The sequence below is a fragment of the Geotrypetes seraphini genome, chromosome 10, assembly GCF_902459505.1.
Source record: "Geotrypetes seraphini chromosome 10, aGeoSer1.1, whole genome shotgun sequence".
Classification (NCBI taxonomy): domain Eukaryota; kingdom Metazoa; phylum Chordata; class Amphibia; order Gymnophiona; family Dermophiidae; genus Geotrypetes; species Geotrypetes seraphini.
In genome coordinates, this window is record NC_047093.1 from 76351179 (window position 1) to 76378687 (window position 27509).

General features: G+C 41.9%; 1 protein-coding gene across 8 annotated transcripts in view; it reads right to left on the reverse strand.

Annotated features, from left to right (window-relative positions):
• The window catches only part of NEK6 (NIMA related kinase 6), a 376321-nt gene that overhangs the window by 211756 nt on the left and 137056 nt on the right, over positions 1 to 27509 (reverse strand). Inside the window, exon 4 of one of the 8 annotated variants that reach the window (XM_033960761.1) lies at positions 24942 to 25086. The exons of 6 other annotated variants lie outside the window; for them this stretch is intronic. Coding sequence is in view for 1 of the 2 variants with exons in the window: in XM_033960758.1 (XP_033816649.1) it covers positions 24887 to 24931 (45 nt within the window). In the remaining variant the exon portion in view is untranslated. Of the gene's footprint in view, positions 1 to 24886; positions 25087 to 27509 lie in introns of those variants that run through there. One more of the 8 variants, XM_033960758.1, reaches the window with a different exon arrangement.

Consider the following 27509-nt stretch of genomic DNA (forward strand, 5'->3'; position numbering starts at 1 on the left):
CCTTATTCTAGACATTTCTAACTGCCTAGTTTATCTTGTAGAGGAGGGGAGGAGAAGGAAGAAGAGACAACTAAGGGATTATACGATTTCAAATATCTATAAAATCAGTTAGCCAATATTTTTATATTGTGTCCTTTATATATTTTGAACTGGAGGAGTAGCCTAATAGTTGGTGCAGTAGACTGTTCCCGGGGAACTGAGCTCAGTTACTTCATTGGCCCAAGTACAAAAAAATTTAAATTGAGAGCCCACTAGGGACAGAGAAAGTACCTGCAAATAATGTGTACAGCACTGCATACATCTTTTTTTTTATTATTATTTTTGTTAAAGAAAATTGTACAGTCACTGTTATATAGCGCAGACAAGCAGAAACCTTGGAAGAGAATGATATGGGGACAGAATTTGTCCCTGTGGAAAACCGTGGGAAACCATCTTGTGTCATTCTTTAGTGTCCATCTCAACTTCAGTCCTTCTACACTAGCGTTCTTCAATGCAAGGCTTGAGGGTCAGTGGTAGAGGTCTGCATGGGAACGGGGATCGCGGGAATCCCGCAGGTTCCACGGGGTTTCCACGGGAATCCCCCCCTAACCCACGGGACTCCCACGGGGACCCCCCTCTGACCCACGGGAATCCCACGGGGACCCCCCTTTACCAATGGGACTCCCACGGGGATGGAAGGCTTTGGAAGCAGGGTTCGTCCATATAATATAATGGACACGTCAGCCTTAGTAAAAGAGGGGGTTTATAAGTTAATTACCTGAACAGAAAACAAAAAAAGGTTCCACCAAAGAGATTCCACATGGATAACAGCAGCGGAAACACAAAAGAAACTGTGGAATTGATGATCCTGTCAGAAGTAATTGCTGCTTTTTATGGGAACGGAGGGGATGGAGGTAATTCCTTGCGGGGATGGGTGGGGACAGAGAGGATCCTGACGGGGATGGAGAGAATCCTGGCGGGGACGGGTGGGGATGGAGAGGATCCTGGCGGGGACGGGCAGGGATGGGTGGGATTTCTGTCCCCCTGCAACTCTCTAGTCAGTAACTGTGCCCATTATACACTGATTCTTCCCTCTCTCCTTAAAGAATGACACCGGTTATCCATGGGGTCGGGGACAAATTCTGTTCCCGTGTCATTCTCTACGAAATCCAAAAAAGATGCCTTACTGCAGCATAAACAAGATATTCAACAAACCAAATTTAAATCTTGAGCTCTGAACTCCCTTGTCTTAAGGGAAATCCATTAACATAATAGTTGTCCCACAGAACTAAAAATAACAGTCAATCTTCTTTAACTTTTTTGTTTTTTCACATTCTACAAACACTAATCTCACTCCAAACACCAATCTCATGAAACAGCACTTCATATAGGTACATCTCATTTACATGCACATTCATACTACAATCATGTATATACTCTAGAATTGTCTAATTTACCCTGTGCTCTTTTCCACAATGCAACACAGAAGCGATTGGATTTCAAATTGTGCCATTTCTCTCATTCTACATTCCCATTCTTGTATGGGAGGAGCTTCTGGGGATGCCCAGTGACGTAGGATCATTTTTCTAACCAGTACCAAAGAAACATATATAAAATTTCCAATAAGGGAGGAACAACCTTTGAGATTCTAAGGTATTCTGGGTCCCTAAAAGCAAAGTTCTTTAATCTCATGGTTGTTAATGCCACTGCCACAAATGGAGAGTCGGGCATTCTAGAAAGGCATGAGCTAAGTTCCTTTCCCAATATTACATTTAGTGCAGAAAGGGCTGTCCCACAAGCCACATTATACCCCCTGCGTCCTCGACACATAAGCCCTGTAAAATATCTTAAACTGAACTTCTTGGAGGCCTGCTGATTTTAGAAGATCAAATATATATGCGAAAAGGTCCTAAAACTGAGGTCTTTCGAGCTCCAGATTCAGATCTATATTCTACCTGTTCAGAGTCTGGTCAAGTCTATCATCTGGAATTGAACTCAGCAATATTTTATACCACAGAGAGTTTGTTTAAAGTTCCTGACATCTTCTGCAAGTAAATATCTAATGGACCTATATGCCATCAACTCTAATGTTCACTAGTGCCGGCTTGTAAATAAGGGAGCGGTTGTCTGTTAGGTTAGAGAGTTGCACGGGGACAGAAATCCCACCCATACCCACCCGTCCCCGCCAGGATCCTCTCCGTCCCCACCAGGATCCTCTCTGTCCCCACCCGTCCCCGTCAGGATCCTCTCCGTCCCCACCCAATCCCGCAAGGAATTACCTCCATTCCCGCCCGTCCCCATAAAAAGCAGCAATTACTTCTGACAGGATCATCAATTCCACAGTTTCTTTTGTGTTTGCGCTGCTATTTTCCTTGTGGAATCTCTTTGGTGGAACCCTTTTTTTGTTTTCTGTTCAGGTAATTAACTTATAAACCCCCTCTTTTACTAAGGCTGATGTCTCCATTATATTATATGGACGAACCCTGCTTCCAAAGCCTTCCATCCCCGTGGGAGTCCCGTTGGCTAGAGGGGGGTCCCCGTGGGAGTCCCGTGGGCCAGAGGGGGGTCTCCGTGGGAGTCCCGTGGGTTAGGGGGGATTCCCGCGGGACCCGCGGGATCCCCGTTCAGACCTCTATGTAAGGTAATCTTGAAATGAGGGGAATGATATGATGCCTTTTCTGACTAAAAGGTTGCTCAGATTATCACCCCACCACCACCACCACCATTTCCCATTCCCTAAAAGGAAATATTCCAAACCTAACTGGGAATTCTGCATTCCCTGTCAGGTGAAAAAAAGGAGACGCTGCAGCTAATTTCTGTTGCAGCTTATGCCAGCATTTCCAGGCCAGCCTCATCAGTTTCAAAAATTGTAGCTTAGTGACATGGTACACGATTTTGTTTAGTTTCATATGCATCGTTGATAAATAATAGTGCGGCACGCCATGTCTTCATCCAATCTGTTGGGGTAAATTTAGTATGGCCTGTGATGGCCTCAGAGATTATTCTCATCGGTGCAACAACATTGTACAGGCAGATGTCTGGGACTCCCAGTCTACTCCTTTTCTTCTCTTGCACTAGTCAAATGCTATGCAGGCTTTTTTGTTGCACTTTATGAAGGATCTGATCATACTTTCGAGGGAGCATTCTTCTTTACATTTTTCTAATGAATTATCAGCACTGGGCACTTCTGAAATCAAATGAATACTTAAGGTATCTTAAAATTACTCTAATAGGCTAAAATTAGATATAGCAGGGCAATTAGAAGAACACTAAGCTGGAATAGTATAACTATATTATTTCAATAATGAACTCAAAAGACTTTGAAAATTACCCTTGCAGAACCAGGTCTTGCCCATTTCCATCCTACACCACAAAGCACATCTGTTACCTGGTGTAGAAACAGGGTGGATAAAAATCAATGATTTTTTAATCATAAAAATTAGATTTTTAATTTAAATCAGATTTTTTAAATAAAATACTTTTTGAGGAAAAATCTATCTAAAGATAGCTTTCTGTTTAAAATACGTCATAGTTCAAAAGTTATTCATCATGAAATAAGAATTCGTTTTTAATTACTGTATATACTCAAATATAAACCGGGATTTTTAGGCCCAAAAATGGGGGGGGGTCTCGGTTTATATTCAGGCCGTCTAGCACCCCACGCTCCCCCTCCCAGACTTTTTCCAAGCCTCCACTGGACCACCAGGCTCTGCACCCCTGTGTCACCCCTCCCTGTCCATCGTACCTCCTCTGTCGTTGGAATCCCTGGTGGTCCAGAAGTGTAGCAGCAGGAGTGAGCTTTCCATGCTCCTGCCCCCCTGCTTATCCTGTCGGTGGTTGCCATGAGTTCTGGCTGAGCGGTATTGAGCAGCAGTGCACTTTGGCACTAAGTGGCTTAGAGAATTCACAGGAGTCACTTAGTGTCTACCAGCAGTGCCAAAGCACGCTCCTGCTCAGTACCGCTCAGGTTGCGGCAACAACATACAGGATAAGCAGCAGGGCAGAAGTGTGGAAAGCTCGTTCCTGCCGCTACACCTATGGACCACCAGGGATTCCAGCAGCAGAGCAGGTACGATAGGGGGAGACAGGGTGGAGAGCCTGGGAGGGATGGGGAAGGGAGGGAAGGGAGCTGGGTGCAGTGCCTGGCAAGGAGGGAGCTGTGTACAGAGCCCAACAGAGGAGGGAGGGAAGGGGGCTGGGTGCAGAGGCTGACAGGGGATGGAAGGAAAGGGACTGAGTGCAGAGCCTGATAGGGGAGTGAGGGGGTGCTAGGTGCAGAGCCTGACAGGGGAGGGAGGGAAGGGGGCTGTGTGCAGTGCCTTGCAGGGAGGGGGCTGAGTGCAGAACATGGCAGGGCATTTGAATATTAAGCTGCCTGACTTATATTCGAGTCAACCATTTTTCCTCCTTATGGGGGGGAAATGGAGGTCTCGACTTATATTCAAATCAACTTATATTCGAGTATACTGTATACAGTATGTAGCATGAGGCTGTATATTCATGCAATGCTTACATTTTTTGATAAGGGAATTCCATTAATCCATTTATAATATCACGGGCAATTTTTCTATGTAGAAGAAACTGTGAATTTGTGTATGCAGAGATAACATGCTTCTTCAAAGCAAAAATGTTATAAAATATACCAAGTTGAGAAAAAAGACCTTAGCTCCTTTGTTCCTTTGCAAATCGATGTTCACAGAATCTACCCTTTACCTCTTAAGTGCTGAGTTTATATATCTGTACAAGGAGCTATGTATGAGGTGGGAGAGGTAAGCAGTAAAAATGAAAGTGAAATTTTGAGTAGAATATTCCACAAGTATTGGGATCTCTGTGTGTATAGCCTGAGGTTTATCATATTATTCACTCCTTGGAGGAGTAAACCTATATTGGCAGCAGGCCAAAAATAGACCCAGTTAGGGAATATTTTAATTAAGTTCCTCAACAAAGAAATGCAAGGCCTGGTAGCCTGAATGAAACATCATGAGAAGTGCTTTGATGAAGATGACAAAAGGAACATGTTTGGACAGGCAGGATCTTCAGCTTGGTAAATGTTTTGATTTCATCATATTTCTTAAAGACAGCCTTGAGAAACGGTCACATTTGAGCAAAAATAAATTTGTTATTATTTCATTTTACAGTCATTTTGATACAGTTGTTATGAAGAAATAAAGAGTTGAAACAAGTACTAAGTAGTAGCGAATACAATGAGAAAACCATGATTTAAATGAAGTCTTTCCCACTAGTGATTTAGCTTGTGATTTAACAGAACGTTTTTCTCAAACATAGGTAAAATTGCTTGCTTGCATGCACGCACGCACTTTGAAGCACATATTGAGAGAGTAATTTTATAAAAGGACATTTCCTTCTATGCAAAGCTGACAAGACAGATTGCCCTGCCACCGCCACCCCCCCTCACCCCCCCCCCCCACACACACACAAACAATACATAGCTGGGAGACTGAAAAGAAGAAATGAAAAGACTAGAAGAAAAATATTAAACAATTCAGAATTAGCCAGATATTGAATATTCATTTAAGGATTTTCTAAGTTTCTCTGTGTTATTGAAAGCTGATGAAGATGTACTTAAGATATATCTTCTGAGGGAATGAAAACATTGATTCCTGTCCGTATGGTAATGGAGTCAAGTTGAGACTCTATACCTAAGGACAAAGTAATTTCTCTTAATGATGTCTGGTTGGTTGTTAATAGAATAGAGTCCTCATTACAAAGGACAGTTACAAAACTTTGTCAGTTTTCATGTGATACAACGGTTAAAGTAAACGAACAAAAAAAATCAGATGTCCTCATTTACTGCTAGACTAGATAAAGTAGATAATTCTGTGGGTGTTTTACAAAAAACTGCTATGTCTAATATTAAAGATAACTTATTTTTACATAATCATATGGAAAAGATGGAGAATTTGGCATGAGCAAGAAATCTTAGGTTTCTGAATTTCCCTATATCACATTACTTGGTACCTATGGAACTCCTGAAGATGTATATGAGGGATATTTCACAATATAACTAGGTGGAACTATTTATACCTGATAACTTATATTACATCCCCAGGAGTACTAAAGAAACTGGTGAAGAAGGAGAATTGGACAAGATTGTGTCCCCGGATAGTTTAAATATCTCCCAGTTTCTAGAATCTTCTAAGGATGTGATTACAAAACGAGCAACCTTGTTGGTAACATTTAAATCAGAAATTGAAAAACAACTTATACTTAAATCGTATTTTGTGAATAAACAAGCTTTGTTTTGCGCACAACTAATGATTTTTCCTAACGTGTCCAGACAGACACAATATAGTAGAAAACAGTTTCTATAGCTTAAACCTAAAGTTGTAGCTGTGGGAGCTACTTTCTTTTTAAAATTCCCTTGCAAGTGTCTTGTAAACTATAAAGCTGATAAATTTGTTTTTTTGGACCCGTCACAATTGGATAATTTTTTGATTGGTAAGGTTTCATTAAAATACTAATGTAGTTATTGAAGAAGTTTAGGACATATTGGATTTGGTCATTTGCATGTAAAGGATGATTATATATTGTTACCTATACACATTTTTACTTTGTTAATGTGGACTTGGTGTAAGTCTTAAATTTGAATTCTAAGTTGTTTCTTTGAACTGTTTCTTTTTCTTTTCCTGATCTTTTGTTATTAATGTAACAAATGCTAATAATATTACTTATTATCTTTGTCATCTACATATATCAAAATAGCATCACACTTATCTGAAAAAGTAGTATTCGTAGTAGTCTTCGTAGAAACATAGAAAGATGACGACAGAAAAGTGCTACAGCCCATCAAGTCTGCCCACTCTACTGACCCACCCCTTAAGTCTATACCCTAGTGACCCTATTCCTTATCTTCATCCTCGTAGGGATCCCACGTAAGTATCCCATTTATTCTTAAAGTCTGGGACGCTGCTGGCCTCGATCACCTGCACTGGAAGCTTGTTCCAATGATCTATCACTCTTTCCGTGAAGAAGTACTTCCTGGCGTCACCATGAAATTTCCCTCCCCTGAGTTTGAGCGGATGCCCTCTTGTGGCTGAGGGTCCTTTGAGAAAGAAAATATCATCTTCCACCTCGTAGTACTGGGCTGTAGTAGCAGGAAAAAACCCGCACAGTGGAGCACGCGTGCAAGCGGTGAGGAGTGCTCTTGCTCTTTGCTCATGCTCCACTGTGCGGGTTTTTTCCTGCTTCTACAGCCCAGTACTACGAAGACTACTACAAATACTACTTTTTCAGATAAGTGTGATGTTATTTTGATATATGTAGATGACAAAGATAATAAGTAATATTTTTCCACTTATCTTTGAGTTTTTTGACCAAGGATGTGTCTGCCCGTCTCAAAGTCAGTATTTTAAGTTCGGCTTGTCTATATGGGAAGTTATTTTTGTAACCCCTATTAGACACTGAGGTCTTTGCTCCAATTTTATGAATGAATGTTGATAGTGCTGGGTGGACAGTTGGATGTTTTTTGGTTGTATATAGTATATTGACATCCTTTCTTGTTTTTGGAGTTTTTTTGCAACACTTTTTTGTAAAACATGAATAAACATGTAGTTAAAACTGAGCCAGTTGATGTAGTGTATACAGATTTTCAAAATGTTTCACAAGAGTCACTCATGAGAGACTCCTGAGGAAATTTTTTAAAAAGCGCTATGGGAGGCAATGTGGATTGTGAACTGGTTAAAAGAGTGAGGATAAACTCAATAAAAATATTGAACACATACACACACAAAAAAAATGGTTAATTCTCTCAATGAAGGAGGGTGAATAGAAGAGTGAGAAAAATACCACAGGGATCTGGACCAGAAATAGGAACAATGAATGAGGTGATAAAATCTGCACAACACAAAATTATTCAAAGATATTAAAATGCATGTGGACTATGAAAACTCGCACGAGGACTTTGCTATACTGAAAGACTTGGTATCCAAACGGCAGATGAAATTTAATGTAGACAAATGCAGTGTCGCATCCTCTGTCATGTTTAAAATAAGGCATACAAGAAAGCTAAGTATACTAAAAAAAAAAATAAAAAGAATTATTGTTAAAACCTTCTGAATGGCAGGAAAAGTCTCACTACATGTAGTACCGTAATCGCCTGAAGCTGTTAAGATAAAAAATGTTTTATAAATACCATTATGTTTTGGGAGTACATGAGGTACTTCAGGAAATGAAAAAGATTTACTTTTCTAAGATAAAATAGTTGACATTTTTGGCACATTCCAGATTTGCAGTTCAGATAGCTTTGCAGATGCCAGCAACAATTTGGTCACTAAATATGGGACATGGAATTCAGTAAAGGCCATCCACAGTTAGGTACCGGGATGATGTGCGCTAAGCACCAGTTCTATAAACAGCTCTATAAAGGCAGTTCTGCATGGAAACTGTCTTCGTAGAATATTAGCTTAAGCCTTCGTCTTGTGCCTAACTTCAGGCACTAGCATTTATGCAGGTGCCAAAGTCCCAGAAGTTAGACATGGTAATGAAAGCACTCTATAATCCCGGGCCTAATTTCCAGGCACATCCTTAATCTGCCCATGCTCCCTCCACCCACTTTGGAATGGAGTGTGATGGAAATTAGGCACAGAGGTTACAGTATAGAGGGTAAGGTATTTCCGCATGTAACTACCGTATTTTCACGCATATAACGCGCGCGTTATACACGATTTTACAAACTGAGTATAACCATGTGCGTTATATGCATGAGCGCGTTATACAAATTTTTTTTTACATAGTTCCCCCCCCCCGACGTCCGATTCATCACCCCGAAGGACCACTCGCACCCCACCCCGAAGGACCGCTCGCACTCCCCCAGCCCCCCCCCCCCGCACAGAGAAGCTGCCTACCGTTGTTTCCCGATGCCAGTGAGCCCTGCTGCTTCCTCTGCCGGTGGTCCCGCCCCTTCTCTGAGCCCTGCGCTGCGCTGCTTCCTCTGCCGGCGGTCCCACACGACCGCGGGGGGGGGGGGCTGGGGGAGTGCGAGCGGTCCTTCGGGGTGATGAATCGGACGTCGGGGGGGCATCAGGCTTTTAGGGTGGGGACAGGACTTCAAGGGGGGACAGGACTTCAATGGGGACAGGACTTCAAGGGGGACAGGCAGACCTTCAAGGGGGGACAGGAGACTCGGGGCAGAGGGCAGGGCAGCGAAAGGAGACTCGGGACCAGAGGAGACTCGGGGCAGGGCGGCGAAAGGAGAGTTGGGACCAGAGGAGACTCGGGGCAGAGGGCAGGGCGGCGAAAGCAGAGTCGGGACCAGAGGAGACTCGGGGCAGAGGGCAGGGCGGCGAGAGGAGAGTCGGGACGGCAGAAGGAGATTTAAATTCATGGAGCAGCATGCGCGGTATACGTGTGCGCGCGCTATATAAAAATTTGTTTACATATATTTAAGTTTCCCGCAAGCTATACCCGTGTGCGCGTTTTACACGGGTGCGCGGTATATGCGTGAAAATACGGTACTAATTGGCTCCAGTCTAAACAACACTTGTCCAATCCTTTTCAACATAGTGATCCTCTTCTAGCATGAGAAATCCTAGAGATACTAAGAACAGAGTAAAGATGATTACTAGTGCAAAATTGCCCCAGGAAAAGTAGAGACCTCTCCTCTGAATCAGGTGAAATATAAAATACTATATGTGCATAAGTGCCAACCCCATCTATTCTCTGCCCCTGAAATTCATACATGTATATCCCATTGAAGTAGAAATTTTATTTCTGTGTCCTACAGTACATTTTACAGATGTATATGGTCACAAAATTTTATAAAAGCCTACTCAGCATGTAAAATGCTATTCTACCTAATAGTAATACAGGTAATCATCGACTTACGACCGCAATTGGTTCTGACTGTTAGGTCGTAAGTGAATCAGGACGCAAATCAGCCTATGGTAAATTAAGGCAAGAATATTAGACTGGGTAATGATATTTTAATCATTTTAATCATCTTAAAGCAATCTGTTAACAACATTTTCTTTCTTTCTAAGTCAAACAAAACAATTGTGGAAAAACAGACAAAAATAAGAAATACAGTACAGTAAAGTATATTTAAGTCATGGCACCACAGATGCTTGGCTGCGGATTGTCGATATCTCCTTCATCAGGCGAGGCTGCGGACCCTGGTGATGGGGTGGAGTTGCTCTTTTCATAAACATAGTGGAGAGGATCCAAGATGGTGTCAGGCTAGACGCGCTGAGAAACCGCGCTGGGGACTTTCTCATTTACTCAATTTCTGTCCTGAATTACTTATTCTTCTTACCCGATGCCGAAACGGAGGGGCCGGAGTGCCTCGCGGCATACCGGTATCCCCGCAGCCAGCAATATCGAAAAGCTCCTCAGGCAGATGCAAGGAGCGCTTTCAGTGTCGGAGAGTAGCCCGCAGAGGACCCACAGAACAAGTGAAACCGTGGCAGTTCCTCATGGACTTGAAACAACATTGAGTCCTGACGTCAGGTTGCCGCCCCCGCAGCCTCAGACTAGCAATTCTCCAAGGGGCACGGAAACCCCTGAAGTCGGGGCTTTACCTTCCCCTGAGGCATGTAGCCCATTGGAGAGCCTGCGGATAGGAGCTCATATCAATATGAGTCCTATTGAAGAATCTGAGAGAAATACAACGTTGGAGGGTCGAGTAAGCCTATTGGGACAGTGACAAGAAATACAACAGACTGGTGAGCACTATAACATTACTACACCTTTAATTTCCTTGGAAAAACCTTCAGAGGTAACCTTGGATTCACTGTGGGACCTTATGGCCGGCCTAGTGAAGACCATAAGCCCAAAACTTCAGCAAATTGATGGGAAATTGCTTCAACATACTACTGAATTGAAAGAATTGAAAACTGAAATGACTGCTTCTAATTCTTCTGTTCAAAAGCTTGAACAGGAAATTAAGTCATCTAGACAATTACAGGATACTTTAATGAAAGATAACATCAGTCTTAGGAGAAAGATGGAAAATTTGGAAAATAACTCCAGATACAATAACTTAAGGCTAATTACTTTCCCTAGGTTAATGTTGGTAACACCTAGGGAAATCTTCTTGAAGTTATGGGGGTTTCAGAAGATTCGTTACCCCCCCCCCCTATCACGAGTCTATTATTTGCCTAATAAAAATCAATCTCCAAAAAGGTCTTCGGACCAAGGACTATTGAATGTCTCGGAGTTACTGGAGAAATCTCATAAAGAGGCAGCAGAACCAAGTACCTTGATTATATCAGTAGCTCTTTCTATTGACAAAATTTGGTTGTTAAAATTATTCTTTAAAAATAGGCAGAAAGAATTCATGGGATTTAAAATACAGATGTTCCCTGATTTATCACGGGAGACTCAAAAGCGTTGCCGAGAATTTCTTTTGTTGAAACCAGGTGTTCTATCTTTAGATGCTTCTTTTTATTTGCGACACCCTTGTAAATATATAGTGCCCACCGTATAGTTAAATATGTTTTCTTTGAGCCTAATCAATTGACTTCTTTTATAGCGTTATCCCGTTTAGAGGCAGAAAATCTTAAACCCTAGGATTATTATAGAATAACTCCTGCACTCAGCCTTATAGTCATTCCTATGTATAAAGATGTACTTTATGTTCAATTCTTTTTCTTTTGTTCTCGCTAAAAGAATAAAGAAAAATGGGGAGACCCAATGATCCACAATGAAAACAATCCACTGATGAAAACAAAAACAAAAACTGTGGATACAGATGTTCTGGAGATAATTTACTTAACACTGACATATAAAGCCATAAAAATTCAATTAAAAAAGTACAATGATAAAAAATACTGTAATAAAAATCCAACCGGACCCTACACGGTCTGTATTTCGGCGAACACGCCGAAACACGGACCGTGTAGGGTCCGGTTGGATTTTTATTATAGTATTTTTTATCATTGTATGTTTTTAATTGAAATGCTTAGCATTTAATTGAAATGCTTAGCATTTTTTTGCTACTACAGCTTGTCTGCGGTGTTCTTTGCTCACATGTTTAAAGACAATAGACTGTTTTCAGTCCAATTCTTTATATGTGAGGTTGCAAACCATTGGACCCCTCGCTAAATGAATACCTTGGATCTTACAATTTGAGGACTTGAGCACACTAGCTAAAAATTATCTTTGTGTTATGGTATGATTTTCTTGATGTACATAATTGCTAATTTTGCTTTCTGTACAAGTTTTTTCTTGGTTGTTTGATTTGAAAATCAATATAATTATAAAAAAAAAACATAGTGAGCTTCATCTGAATTGTCTGCTTTTTTTTCTTCATAAATTTCGCAATAAAGATGAAATGTGTCGCGTGCCATCCGTTCAATCCTCACAAATCGTTCAATGTTTGGGTTCATGTCCTCAAAATGGGTGAGGAGTTTATTCAGTAGAGATAAACCTTCTGACAATCCCTTTGTGGTGAACATTTGTTGTGGTGCTTCATCCAGTGACATACCTAGCATATGTGACACCCGGGGGCCCATCATTTTTTACACCCCCCCCCCCATCTATATCAAAAATATGATTTTTAGTAACAATCCACATATCACACAAGAGTGTACCTAGGAAAAGGCAGCATCTTAAACACTGCAGTGAGCACTAGAACACCAACACATACATTGTAAAACTAAACAAGCCAGATCCCACACAGTCAATTGATCCTGTAGTCAATGCCAGCTGAAAACTATGTCCTTTTCATATACATAGAACAGAGATACACCCTCGCCCAATATAGAATAATCACAAACTGAAAATAGAAATATGTAGACAAAAGCTAAATTGAACCGCCAAGAAACCAGAAACAGACTCCGATAAAGCTGAACTACTAAATGAATACTGGGAACCGGTCCACAGTTGCAGACAAGGGAAAGCTCGGAAGACCCATTTCAAAATTTTGAGTTTACGTCCAGCAGCATCTACTATGAACTATCAAGGCTCAAAGTGAACAAAGTCATGGGACTAGACAAACTACATACCAGAGTGCTTAGGGAGTTGAGAGATGTCCTGGCGGAACCGTTATCTGTGCTCTTCAATCTTTCCCTAAGTACAGGAAGAGTCCCATTGGACTGGACAATAGATAACGTCATACCGCTCCACAAAAAGGGTTGCAGGATGGATGCTGCAAATTACAGACCGGTAAGTCTCACATCGATAGTGAGTAAACTTATGGAAACACTAATCAAACACAAATTAGATACGATCCTGAGCGATGAGAATCTACGAGATCCCCATCAACATGGATTTACAAAGGAAAGGTCCTGCCAATGAAAGGTCTTTTGACAGTTTCACTATTTCTTCACGAATCTCATCAAGTTCTTGTTCACTGTTAAATCCAGCAAAGGTATTCACATAGCGCTTAACACACTTCTTCTATTCACCATTCATACACTTTTCCGTCACTGAGTCCCAAGTAAGATTTTTTATACACTTATGAATGTTAAACTGTTTCCTATAGTCATGTAGTGATAGTTCAGGGTCGGCATTTATAGCAGCTATGGCTTGGGCAAAAGTGGTTCTGAGATAGTTTGCCTTCAAAGTAGCAATTGCCCCTTGGTCCATCGGTTGAATAAGTGGTGTAGTGTTCGGGGGCAAAAATAACACTTTCACGTTAGGATAGAGATCAGCTAAGTGATGTGGATGGCCAGGCGTATTATTAAGCAACAGTAAAATTTTGAAGGGGATTCCTTTCTCCAAACAGTACTCACGCACTTGAGGAATAAAACATTTACTGTACCAATCCTCAAATAAAGCCCAGTTCATCCAGGCATTACAGCTTGATCTATAATAAACTGGTAAAGTGTGCTTGTTCACATTCTTAAATGCATGTGGATTTTCAGAATGGTAAATTAATAAGGGCTTCAGCTTGAACCCATTAATATTCCCTCCAAGCAGTAGAAACATAGAAACATAGAAAGATGACAGCAGAAAAGGGCTATAGCCCATCAAGTCTGCCCACTCTACTGTCCCACCCCATTAAGTCAGAGTGCTGCTCGACCCATGTAGAGATCCCACGTGGATGTCCCATTTATTCTTAAAGTCAAGCACGCTAGTGGCCTTGATCACCTGCACCGGTAGTTTGTTCCAGTGATCCACCACCCTTTCTGTGAAGAAATACTTCCTGGTGTCACCACCAAATCTCCCTCCTCTGAGTTTGAATGGGTGCCCCCTTGTGACTGAAGGTCCCTTAGGAAAGAATATGTCGTTTTCCACCTCGACACGACCTGTGACGTACTTAAATGTCTCAATCATGTCACCCCTCTCCATGCGCTCTTCTAGAGAGTAGAGCTGCAACTTGCCCAGTCTTTCCTCATATGAGAGACCCTTGAGTACGGAGACCATCCTAGTGGCCATTCGCTGGACTGACTCAGCTCGAAGTACATCTTTACGGTAATGTGGCCTCCAGAACTGCACACAGTACTCCAGATGAGGTCTCACCATGGTTCTGTACAGTGGCATTATGACTTCAGATTTACGGCTGACGAAGCTTCTATTGATACATCCCATCATCCTCCTTGCCTTGGATGAGGCCTTCTCTACTTGTTTGGCAGCCATCATGTCTGCACTGATGATTACTCCCAAGTCCCGTTCTTCTGAGGTTGTAGCTAGTGTTTCTCCATTCAAAGTGTATGTTCTGCATGGATTTCTGCTGCCGAGATGCATCACCTTACACTTCTTTGCGTTGAAGCCCAGCTGCCATGTTGAGGACCAGTTTTCCAACTTGATCAGATCCTGCGCCATACCATTCGTGAGATCGCTTTCACCTACTATATTACACAGTTTGGCATCGTTGGCAAACAGCACTACTTTTCCCTGAAGCCCTCGGGTCAAGTCCCTTATGAATATGTTAAAAAGGGATGGTCCCAGGACTGAGCCCTGCGGCACTCCGCTAGTCACCCCCGATGTCTTAGAGAGGGTGCCATTGACCATCACCCTCTGAAGTCTTCCACTCAGCCAATTATTGACCCTAGAGTGAGTCTATTCTTGTGTGCTTTAAATCCTGGTATGCTTTTGGCTTCCTTGTGGATGTAAGTGCATCCTGGCATCCACTTCCAATATAACCCTGTTTCATCCACATTAAAAATTTGTTCTGCCAGGTTACCCTCCACCTTGATTATTTCTTCTAAACTATCAACAAACTTTTTAGCTCCTTCCTCATCCGTACTCACTGCTTCTCCAGTCACCCGAACATTATGCAACTGGAATCTATTTTTAAACTTCTTAAACCGACCAGTACTTGCTACAAATTCTTGACTGTAGTCTTCTCCAGCGCGTTCCTTTAAAGTCCCAAACAGACTTCTAGCCTTTGACTGTACTGTAAAGAAGCTTAAGGGTGTCCGCTTTAGAATCTGATCTTCCATCCAAATGTTTAACAATTTCTCCATTTCATGGATGGGCCCAGTACGTTGCTTCGTAATCACTGTTGACCGCAAAGGTGCAAACCTTTCACAGCTTCACAAATTCTATTTTTGTCCCTTATAATAGTAGACATTTTAGATCACATGCGATCGCATTTACTTTCTTTTCTCCTTCATATTGTTTTATCATCATCATTTTGGTGTCCAGATCTATGGCCTTTCTTTCCTTTTTGGAAGGCTGAGGAGTGGACAGAGACAATTTCCTCTTCGTTGTAATTTTTACTGCATAAAATCGCCAAAACAACTCACGTGGGGCAACACCCCTGCGTATGTTATCACGCTGCGTTGCGAGACTTTGGAAAGCGGAAGTCGCATCGTAAGGTCGAACAGTCATAACTTGGTTAGGTCGTAAGTCAACGGCTATCTGTATCTGTTTTACATAAATAGGCTAACAGAAAGGTAAACTCTCTTATTTGGGATTTAATTGTGAAACAATGTTTCTCAGTAAGTACCTGTTGAGAACGTGTGCTTCAAATCCCATATTTTTCTACTACAAATCAAGGTTAACAAAATAATAGGAAGCTCTTCCAGGGGAAAAACAAAACTGTTTAACATGATCTTTTCATACAGAAATAAGTGCACGGCCTTAAATAAATATAATTCAGAAACACAGATGCTATGCTATCTTCAAAACGCTTCAGCTGACAAAAAATTGTTACCATCACTCTTAAAATCATATGCTTATCTTGATGAGAAGAGATGAAGGGTACACATAGTGACAGCCAAAAAAAAGAGAGCGAGACATGATCAAGTGTTACGGTCACATTTTCCTTCATCTTTTTATTGCCACAGCATTCTCCACAACTGCCTGCTTAGCGATGTACACAGTGTGTCTTTCCGAGTGCCAGGATATGTTTTAAAATGCTTCACAGAAGTTTTCACAGATGTCTCTATTAGTCACAGTCAGGTCATGAGATTCTCTACTTCCAGCCAACCCACAGAATTCCTTTTTTTTTTTTTCTTCAAAAATCTGACAGCCTCAGACCTCAAGGTCAGTGGTTCACCTCTAGCTCAAGTTGCCAACCTAACTTGTTCCCAGTGGACAGGTATCCATATCACATAAAAAGTAAACAAAAATTGCCATCAAAGGTTATCTTAGTCAGGATGTTATGACAGAGGCAAGAAGAGAGTCCAATAAGTGAAAACAACATTCTTTGGTACCTTTGTTTGCAGTCTCAATAAAGAAGCCAAAGATCAAACGAGCGTAAAGAATGAATTACTCCTTCCCCAGAGATGATTTTTGGGATGGTAGCATAGGAAAGCTTGTATCACTCATACCATATCCATTCTTTCTTTTTTTTAAACTCTTTATTGAAATGTAATCAAAACATACAAGCTCAAACAATGCAAGCAGTAGATGCACAGTGGTTCTTTTTGCATATCCACTCCATACACAACATAAAACCAAATTCCCTTCCCATCAAAAACCTATCCCCCCTCCAATCTCCCAAATACAAAATCAAAACAATATCATCTCTAGAGGACAGACCTTTGTTTCCCTGGCTAAAAACATCACCATCTCATCTCAAAAGTCCCAATTTATAACACTGGAATGCAGCCTATGATTACCATGCCACTGCTCTAGTTTCAGCACAACCTGTTTCCAATCTGGTGGTTGAGTCTGTTTCTAATGAGTGGATACCACCATCCATGCTGCTGTTATCCCCCTCAGGATAACAGCAGCATGTGTCCTCACCCATGTCCATCCTCAATATCGGTCCCTTTAAAAGTGCAATCTCCATGGTTGGTTCTATCTCCCTCTGCAACATCTGACAAAACATTCAAAACACTTGTCGCCAATAAAGCCACACACGGGTGCAGGTCCATCACATTTGACAATATGTCCCTTGTTCGCCACATTCTTCCTAACAGTGGATCAGACTCCCTCCCAAGGTAACAGGGGAGAGTGTTGTGCCGTGGTTAAAGCTACAGCCTCAGCACCCTGAGGTTATAGGTTCAAACCCACAATGTTCCTTGTGACCCTGGGCAGAAAAGTCAATGTGACAATGGAAAGGATACATATAGTCAAAAAAATGAGCTAGGGAAGAGCTAAAAGCAATTTTTTTCCAAAATGTTACTACAAAAAGAGTGAAAGGTAGAAACACCCATGAACCTGTGACAATGGACCAGCTCCATCTATATGAAGTGCAGAAAAGAGAAGGTAATTTGATGCCAGCAACATTCTCCGTTAGTTACTTGGACACAGCATGGAACTGATGGAGCACCTTCACTACTGCATGGTGATGCTGCTTCAAACACTTATAGAGTAAGCTCTCCCCATCTGAGGGACAAGAAAAAGGCTGGAAAGATTCAAAAATCAGTCCTGACTGCAATGCAAGTGCTGTGTCCTGCATTCTGGGATTCATGCTACAACTAGGAAGAAGAAGTATGTATACCTACACATATATCCTCAGAAAGCAGCGACTGCAGGTTTTAAGAGCTACCTCTTCTGCCTTTTTGGTGCTCCAAGATACAAGGAGAAAGAACATAAGAATTGCCACTGCTGGGTCAGACCAGTAGCCCATCGTGCCCAGCAGTCCGTTCATGAGACAGCACTCTGATCAAAGACCAGCACCCTAACTCGATGTAGCCCTACCTGCGTACATTCCGGTTCAGCAGGAACTTGTCTAACTTTGTCTTGAATCCTTGGAGGGTGTTTTCCCCTATGACAGACTCCAGAAGAGCGTTCCATTTCTCTACCACTCTCTGGGTGAAGAAGAACTTCCTTATGTTCGTACGGAATCTATCCCCTTTCAATTTTAGAGAGTGCCCTCTCGTTCTCCCTACCTTGGAGAGGGTGAACAACCTGTCCTTATCTACTACGTCTATCCCCTTCAGTACCCTGAATGTTTTGATCATGTCCCCTTCTCAATCTCCTCTGTTCGAGGGAGAAGAGGCCCAGTTTCTATAATCTTTCACTGTACGGCAACTCCTCCAGCCTCTTAACCATCTTAGTCGCTCTTCTCTGGAACCTTTCGAGTAGTACCGTGTCCTTCTTCATGTACGGTGACCAGGTGAGGGCGCATCATGGCCCGGTACAACGGACAAAGGTCATGTATTGATATACTGTCTGTCTTTTCATAGTAAAAAAAAAAAAAAAAAAAACAGAGCCCGGGTGCTAGCTTGGACCTGAGCATCAGACAACGGCAACTTTTCCATGGCACACTGGACTACAATATTTGCCGAACAATCTCTCATATGAAGGACCTGTCAATTGAGTTACTGCAGAAAGTAAGAGAAGAAACTTTCTAAATCAGATATCTTGGAAACTGTAATTTGGAGTCAACAAAGACAATTTCTGCATTTTGGATTGTTACAAGAGACAGGATTGACCTCTACTTTGTGCAATGGGCAAATCAGTGCGCATCTAAATGGATACAGACATCAGAAATGCAATAGCCCTGCTGTGATGTACTATACTCTAGGTAGTTCTCTTCAGTTAGCAGAGAATTAAACCCTATCCAATGTCTTAACCCTTTCAGGACCAAGGGACATATTTGTCCCATAACTTTAAAATCCTATAAATTTTGATTGGGATAGTCTACAGTTCTAAATTTGATATGTACGGATTCCATATGATACTGCCTTTATGTAAACAAACTGGTTCCGACATTCATTCATTAGCGTCGTTGCTAGATTGACGAGAAGATTCACTTGCCACACTGTCCATAAGCCAGAAGTGTGATTTTTTTAAATAAAAATAATGATATTTCACAAAAAAAAATCAATTTTTTGGCATCTGCAAGCCCTTTTTACCATAAAAATGTCGTCAAAACCACAAAAATTGGCCTACGATCCTTATGGTCCTGAAAGGGTTAAGGAAAATCAAATAGCAGCCAACTGAGGTGAAAACATAAAAATCATATAAGAAAGGCAGCCCTCGGAAGTACCTGTCATTACGTATATCCTATTATTCTAAGTGGGCAAAACCGGGATATATACTATAAATAAAAACTGGACACAAGAGCATTTGCCTTCTTATTGGTGTTGGCAGAATAAAACTATTTGATGGAGTTACAAGGGGCCAGAAATGATTTTAACAGGAAGAAACATTTTCTGACTGGATATTTATATCTGAACCCTTTCCTCAAGATCCTATAGTTGATCTTAAACTCATTAGGCGATGATTAGGTAGCCTTACTGTGGAATGTTTCCATGACCAAAAATGGTGTACTGGTAGGGGAAGGGAAAGCAGTAATAGCTTAATTGGGAGACAGGGTAAGCCTGTATGATCTGTTAGCACAGACAGTAGTCAGACACAAGACCCTTCAAGTACAATGGAGAGAACATTAGAGGTAGAAAAGTTAAGCTCTAGAACTCATTGCCAGATGATTTAGGAACATTGTTTAGCATAGCTGGGTTTAAAAATAAATTTGAACATGTTTCTGGAGGAAATGTCCATAGTCTCCTATTGAGACAGACATGGGAAGTCACAAATTTCAAAGATGGTTTCCTCCTCTTTTTTCACTCTCCGTCAGATCCACTCAGTTAGGCCTTTTCTTCAAATTAGTTCACTCTGTATCTTAATTCACTCTTTGGTACTCTCCATGACGGATTATTGTAATGCAATTCTTATTGGTCTTCCAAAGTAACAGCTTCGCCAGTTTCAGCTAGTTCAAAACACAGCTGTAAGACCAAAGTTTGAACACGTAACTCCTCTTTTAAAAGCTGAACACATTTTGCCTATTGCTTATCGTATTCCTTTCAAATACAATGTTCTTTCCTATCAGATACTTTCCAGTGTCTAAATCTATTCAGTTTTCTGGTTATTTCTCACCAAAGAGAGCCCTCCGATCTTCACCCTCTCCAAGGTAGGGAGAATGAGAGGGCACTCTCTAAAATTGAAAGTAAGGAAGTTCTTCACCCAGAGAGTGGTAGAAAACTGGAACGCTCTTCCGGAGTCTGTCATAGGAGAAAATACCCTTCAGGGATTCAAGACAAAGTTAAACAAGTTCCTGCTGAACCGGACGTACGCAGGTAGGGCTACTCTCAGGTAGGGCGCTGGTCTTTGACCAGAGGGCCGCTGCGTGATCGGACTGCTGAGCAAGATGGACCACTGGTCTGACCCAGCAGCGGCAGTTCTTATGTTCTTACAACAACAACTGCTAACTGTCCCATCATATTTTAGACATTTATTTCTTGATATTCACAGGAACTCTTCTTTCTCGGTCATGGCTCCTACGCTTTGGAACTCCTTACCAACACTACATCCACAATGAAAGTTCGCTTTCAAGATTCAAGGCACAACTGAAAGCTTATTAGTTCTTGCAGGCCTTTTATTCAGAATCTGACAGAGCAGATTAAAAACGACCCAAAATAATAATTATAAACCAAGATAAACAGGGGCTCCTTTTACTCTCTAGCCTGATGTTTATCCTTTTCCACACCTCAGATTTTATTGTAATTAACCTCTCGTTCTCTCCTCATGTTCTTATTTGATGTTGGTTGTTTTTGTCCTTGTATTGGTATTAGTTTGTTTTTTAACCCTCCTTTTATGTGAGTTTATAAACCACTTAGATTTTAACCCTGGTTTTATATTTGCGGTATATTAAATAAATTGAACTTGAACTGCTTACCCTAGGATCAATAGCATAGAATGCTGTTACTATTTGAGTTTCTGCCAGGTATTTGTGACCTAGATTGGTCATTGTTGAAACAGGATATTGGGCTAGATGGACCATTGGTCTGACTTAGTATGGCCATTCTTATATTCTTAGGTGTGTATAAAGATTCATATGGGTTATATAGGATTTTATATTTACATACTACAGCTTTCCGGCTCAGTAAGAGCCTCTCAATTCTGCAGCATTTTATCTGCCTGTCACCATGTGACTATTCATTTTTCGACAGAACAGTCAGAAGCCATGAACTTAAACCCATTTATTAAATTTCTCTGCAATTCTGTATCATGCAGTCTCTAAATTGGAGGATACACACAGTGCAGAGATACTCTTCCTGTGAATGGATACTATAAATACACATGAATATAATTTTTGAAATTTTTTTTTAGTGATTTACTGCTTCAAGTATGACTTTAATCATGAAATTGTTTCCTCAGCATCACTGCTGCAAATAATTCTGGTTATGGTATTAGGTTCAAACAATTTTTATTGATGCAAACACAGCAAATACAACACCAGCGCCCCTCAAAGGTGCACAGTACAAATAATAATGCATCATATACAATAATAGAACAAGCATATAAAATAAAAGAGTAACATCAATCAAACTCCCTCCCCTTCCTTCTCTACATAGGGCAAGTGAGATTAATGAGGGTGGAAAGGTACTCCAAAGCCCTGTACTCTTATGAACCCCAAAAATGTAACACCACCCCTTCCCCACTTATCCTATCTTTGACTAATTGCCCGAACCTTCAATACACCCCCATTTCCCCTCCTCAAACCCCCCTCTCCTCCCCCCCCCAATGATACTTTCCACCCCACCCCACCAGTACTCACCATTACTCTCCCAACATAACTAACTAACAAATTAGGACACCATCTTAAAACCGCATTGTGACCCTTAGGATGTAAGGCTTGCAGATAAAGCTCCCATATATTCAAAAACAACATCTTTCATTTCCTAGACCCTCCAGCATCTCGCGCCTCTCAAATGACCAACTGATGCAATTGGTTCCGCCAATGCCAATATGCCGGATGGTCTGAAACCGTCCAGCACTGAAGAATAAACTCATCTTCCTACACAAAGTTCGATGCCTCCTAGGTAAATGGCCAAAAGACTGGCAAATCCAAGACAAAGTGGTCCGGGGTACTGCGCAAGACTCTCCCAATTAACCCTGACATATAATAGATTATACGCCTCCAGAAGCATTGAATAATGGGGCAGAACCAATAGGCATGTCCCATAGTATGACCCCCCCATCCCACATTTATGACATAGTGGTGTAGGAAGACCTCCACTATAAAACATCTGTGTACAAGTGTAATAAGCACATAAGGTCACCCTATAATACGTTTCCCGCAACCAAGCACACAGGGTCACCCCAGGTGTCGCCCTCAAAGTATGGGCTACATCCCAATGTCCCAGATTAATCTGCAATTCCTTTTCCCATTTTCCCTTGATGCTCTTGTAGTCCCTGGCAGGTTGTAAATCTTGCAAACTAGCATAAATGCTAGAGACTGTAAGAGACATCCCCTCCTCTCGAGCAAACTCCTGCAGTCTGGCCCCCAAGTGCAAACTCAATTGTGCTCTGTCAAGGGATCTCACATAGTGTTTTACTTGATGACATGCAAACTGCGCTCCCCAGGTCTCCCCCACCTTAGCTAGTAAATCTGCACATGCCAACAGCTCCCCATCATCCCCCAAAATATGTTCTAAACTTGTAACTCCTTTCGCTCTCCAGGACAGATATTCTCTTGATTCCTTTCCCAGAGGAAAGGCCGGGTTTCCCCGCAAGGGCAAGAGATCAGTGACCGTCGGATCTCCTCCCAAGGCATACACAAGCCAACACCAAGCCGCTTGCAATGCGCTAAATAATACCCTGGATCTGATAGAAGGGGGCAGCGCCCTCCGAAAACTATGCAGTAATGCAAACACATCATAGGGAGCAAAAAACTCATGTTCCATCAGAAGAGGGTATAATTGCTAGTCATATTTACCCAATCTCCCAAATGACGAAGCAGACACGCATAATTATAAATCCGCACATCTGGTAATCCTAATCCTCCCCTATGCCAATTCCCCAACAACTGAGACACCTTCAATTTAGGTTTCTTAGCCGCCCAACAAAAACGAGTAACCCCTTTATAAAGAATGCGTAAATCTTTCTTTAGCAAGCACAGCGGCAGAGTCTGCAAAACATACAACATTAACACACAACTATATCTCTTTCCTTTTCCCTCTTCTAAAGATCATATCAGTAGGCAAAAATTTACATTACTATTAATGTTTAACAGAGAGAGAGAAACTATTGCACTAGACAGATGATGTTCCATAGCACAACAGTGATGTCCTTAGAAAAATTATTGATTGTGTTGAACATACCACCATTCTAAAATTCTTTGCTATTAAAGTAGTCTAGTGAAATAATGCTATACCTTCATATATGCAACTGATTCTCAGCAACTGCTATGCATTTTATTGATCATTTATGGCAGAGATAAAAATTGAACATTGAAGCTAACTTCGCGTCCCCAGGCTATATTTTAAGTGTTGCATAATCACTTTTTTCATTTTTTAAAAATTTTATTTACGGGAGGGAAATGTTTAAAAACTTTTAATTGCAATTATTCAATAAAAAGATTTAATCACATGATCATACTTAAAACACAGCATGCAAAGGCGAAATAGGACGTTGTATTAGGGACGGGTAGGACACAGCACGGGGAAGGCTTCTGAGACAGCTGCACACAGGCCCAGATTCTGTAACCAGTGCCCATGTCAGCGGCCGCCTTAAATGTGGCTGCCGATCGCGTGTCAATCACTCGACAGCGCCAGTTACAGAATCATGCCTGATTCAGCCAAGATAGGCTGCTGAAATGTAGGCTTGGAAAACCTTGACCTACATTTTAGCCACCTATCTATGCTGCTGCGGGATTCTAAAACCAGCCCACAGCAGCCATAAGCGGATTGCAGAAGGAATTTATCCCCGATCAGCTTCGGTTAATCATGCCAGCTTAGCTGATCAGGTGGGGAGGGGGGAGGAAGGAATTCCCTTGCCACAATCAGCTGAGCCAACTATGATGGACAGAGGATCCCCCCGATCAGCAGGAAGGATGCCCATTCCCTCCTGCTGGAAGTCCCAACCTGCAGATCATGATTTAGGCCAGGGCTGCCCAAATCCGGTCCTCGAGATCTACTGGCAGGCCAGGTTTTCAGGATATCCACAATGAATATGCATGAGAGAGCTTTGCCTGCACTACCTTCTTGGTATGCAAATCTCTCTCTCATGCATATTCATTGTAGATATCCTGAAAACCTGGCCTGCCAGTAGATCTAGAGGACCGAACTTGGGCAGCCCTGATTTAGGCAATGGAAGAGAGAGCAATGCTTCACAGCAGAGGGAAAACAAAATTTTGGTCAGAATTAAAAAATTTAATCATGGTTAAAATTTTAACAAATTAATCAAATTAATAGTGCATTAGGGTCCAGATTCTATAAAAGACACCTGAAGTTTGGCTAGTTGTGCCAATTTAGGTACCTAAATAGAAAGATTAAATTCTTACCGCTGTAATCTTCTTTCTTGTATATGTGTCTAATGGTCCTAAAAGCTAGGGTCTTGTATCAACTAGCAAGTTGCTTGCAGAAAATTGGCAAGCATGTCTTCAACTCCATCTCCTTCCCAAGCTGCTGCTTTTGCCCCCTCAGTTTGTATAAAAGCAATCAAGGAGCACTGTAATAAAAGGCATAACAGGAAGGAGGAAAACAAAGAAAAATTCTCAACACTACAATTTTGTTCAGCTCTTTAACAAACATAGGAAATGATATTATAACATCCAAATTTGTACAACCAGTACTAATTATGTATAGAACTCATAGCTACTCACATGACTTACTATCAAGCAGAGACTGAAGCCAAACCGTATGGTCATGAGGATTTACCTATGCATCATCTTTCTCTTTTCTTTCTTTTCTATCCTCTCAACTCCTCTGAGAGACAGAAAATTCTTCAAATCCAGACTGATCTTAAGGCAGAGGGCAGGCAAAGCCCATTCACAGGGCGGGACTTCAGGACCACTTGACACATCTACAAGAAAGAAGATTACCAAGGTAAGAACCTAATCTTTCTTTCTAGTGCAATGTGTCTAGGTCCTGAAAGCTTAGAACATACCAAAGCAGTCCCTAGAATTTAAGGCAGGTACTCTGTTCAAAACCGAGGACCCGAAAGTGGCATCTTTTATGGTTGCTACATCCACCCTATAGAACCTGGTAAAGGTATGAAGGGTAGACCATGTAGCTGCTCTACAAACTTCCTCAGGCGAGACGGCACTAGTCTTCGCCCAAGAAGAAGTAACCTCTCTAGTGGAGTGTTCTTTCAACGCGATCAGTGGCTGTTTATCACAGCGCACATATGCAGAGGAAATAGCCATTTTAACCTATTTGGAAATTGAGGCCCTAGACACTGGCCTCCCTTTTTTGGCATGACTGGTCAGAACAAAAAGGTGATCTAAAAGGTGGAACTCTTTGTTAACTTTGAGGTACCGAAGAAGCATTTTCTTGACATCCAGCAAATGCAACGCTTTATCCTTTTTCTTAGATCCCGTAGGGTAGTAAGCAGGCAAACGGACTTCCTGATTGACTCCTAAATGTGGAAGGATGAAACTACTTTAATAAAAATGACAGAACCTTGCGTAAGGAGAGCCCTGCTTCCATGATTCTAAGGAATGAAGAGCTTGCAATTCAGAAACCCATCTCACCGACATAATCATCACCAGGAACACTGTTTTGACTGTAAGATCCAAAAGGGAAGGCTTTCGTATGAGTTCATACGGAGCAGTACTGAGACCTTGCAACATAATGTTAAGATTCCAGGAAGGGAAAGGGGAACCACACCAGAGGGTGCAACTGAAGAAACCCTTTAATGAACCAGGCGATATCTTAGTGAGAGGCCAAGGAGCCTCCTCCCCCACCCTAGTCAGAGGCCAAGCAGCTTCTCTCCCCCCCAGCTTGGAAACAAGAAAGGCCTTACCTGCACTTTCAGAGAACCTACCAACACCTCCTCCTGAAGTCCCTCCTGCAAAAAGTCAAGGACTACCGAAATAGGAGCTCACCAGGGCTCTACATCCTTCACCTCACACCAGCACTGAAAGGACTTCCAGGCCTTAGAATAGGCTGCCACTTAGATGGCTTCTTAGCTTTGAGCAAAGTGGTAATGACCACATGCAAATAACCCTTGCTTGTCAGGGCTGCCCACTCAAGAGCCATGCCATAAGCCCAAAGTATTCTGGATTCTCAATAGGAAACAATCACTGAGTGAGAAGATCCACTTTGACCAGAAGCCTGAGGTCTTCATCTCTCTGGAGATGAACTAGGTCCACAAACATGGTCTGTGAGGCCAATCATGTGCCACAAGAACTACCAAGCTGGGGTAACTTGCAATCCTGCGAACAACTCAACTGAGCATAGGCCATGGGGAAAACACGTACAAGAGCTCGTTCTTCAGCCACAGTTGGACTAACGTATCCAACTCCTCGCTTCTGAGCTCAGATCTTTGACTGTAAAAACAAGGTGTCTTGGTGTTCACCACCAAGGCCATCAAATACATTTGTGGAGGCCCCCATCGCCAAACTATGATAATGAACACCTGTGGAGACTGAGATCTTTCCCTCAGGTTGAGAATCTGCAAACTGAAAAAGTTGGCCCTGCCAGGGCTGGCCGGAAGTAGCCTGTTTATGGCACTTTCTCTGCTCACTGGCTGCCGGCTACTGCTTCAGGTAAGTGAGGGAGGGGGTTGTCAGGACTAGCTCTGCTGGGGATGCAGGGAGGGAGATTGGTGGCTGCCGCTGATGCTTCAGGAGCTGGAGAAAGGGACAGATTTATGGCTGCCACTGCTGTTTTGGGGGACTGGAGGGAGGGGGTTGTTGGGTCAGGAGCACGACTTTGGAGGTTGTCTGAGGAGAATTTTTTTTTTTTTTTTTTTCCGATTGATAGAAAGTGCCAGTTAGTTGAATAAATGGTTAACTGGAATTCTATTGTACTAATTTTCATTTCAGAGCCATTGCAGAGATGCACATTGACCAAAAGGCTCATTACAGTTTCTTTTTACCACGGCATTGTTCTTTGCTGTATTACCCGATTACTGAATTTCAACTTGGATCAGCCTTACAAGTAACCAGATTATTAGGTTTCCTTTCTATTTTTAAGCCATTTTTCAAATTAAAGGTTAAGGCAGCGTACACCATTGTAAGTATTCAACGTACAGTATATTCCTTCCCTTCAGAGCTTATAGTCTAAGATAAGTACCTGAGGCCATGAAAGTTAAATTGTGTGGTCAAGAGTCATATGAAATGTCAGTAGCAAAAGTGGAATTTGAATCCCGATATCCCTTGATCTCAGCCTATTGTCCTAATCACCAGGCCACATCTCGACCATTCTGACCCTGCACATGAAGTCTACCTGATATCTTTTGATTAGAAATAGCATAATTACATTTGTATAACTGTACACTAC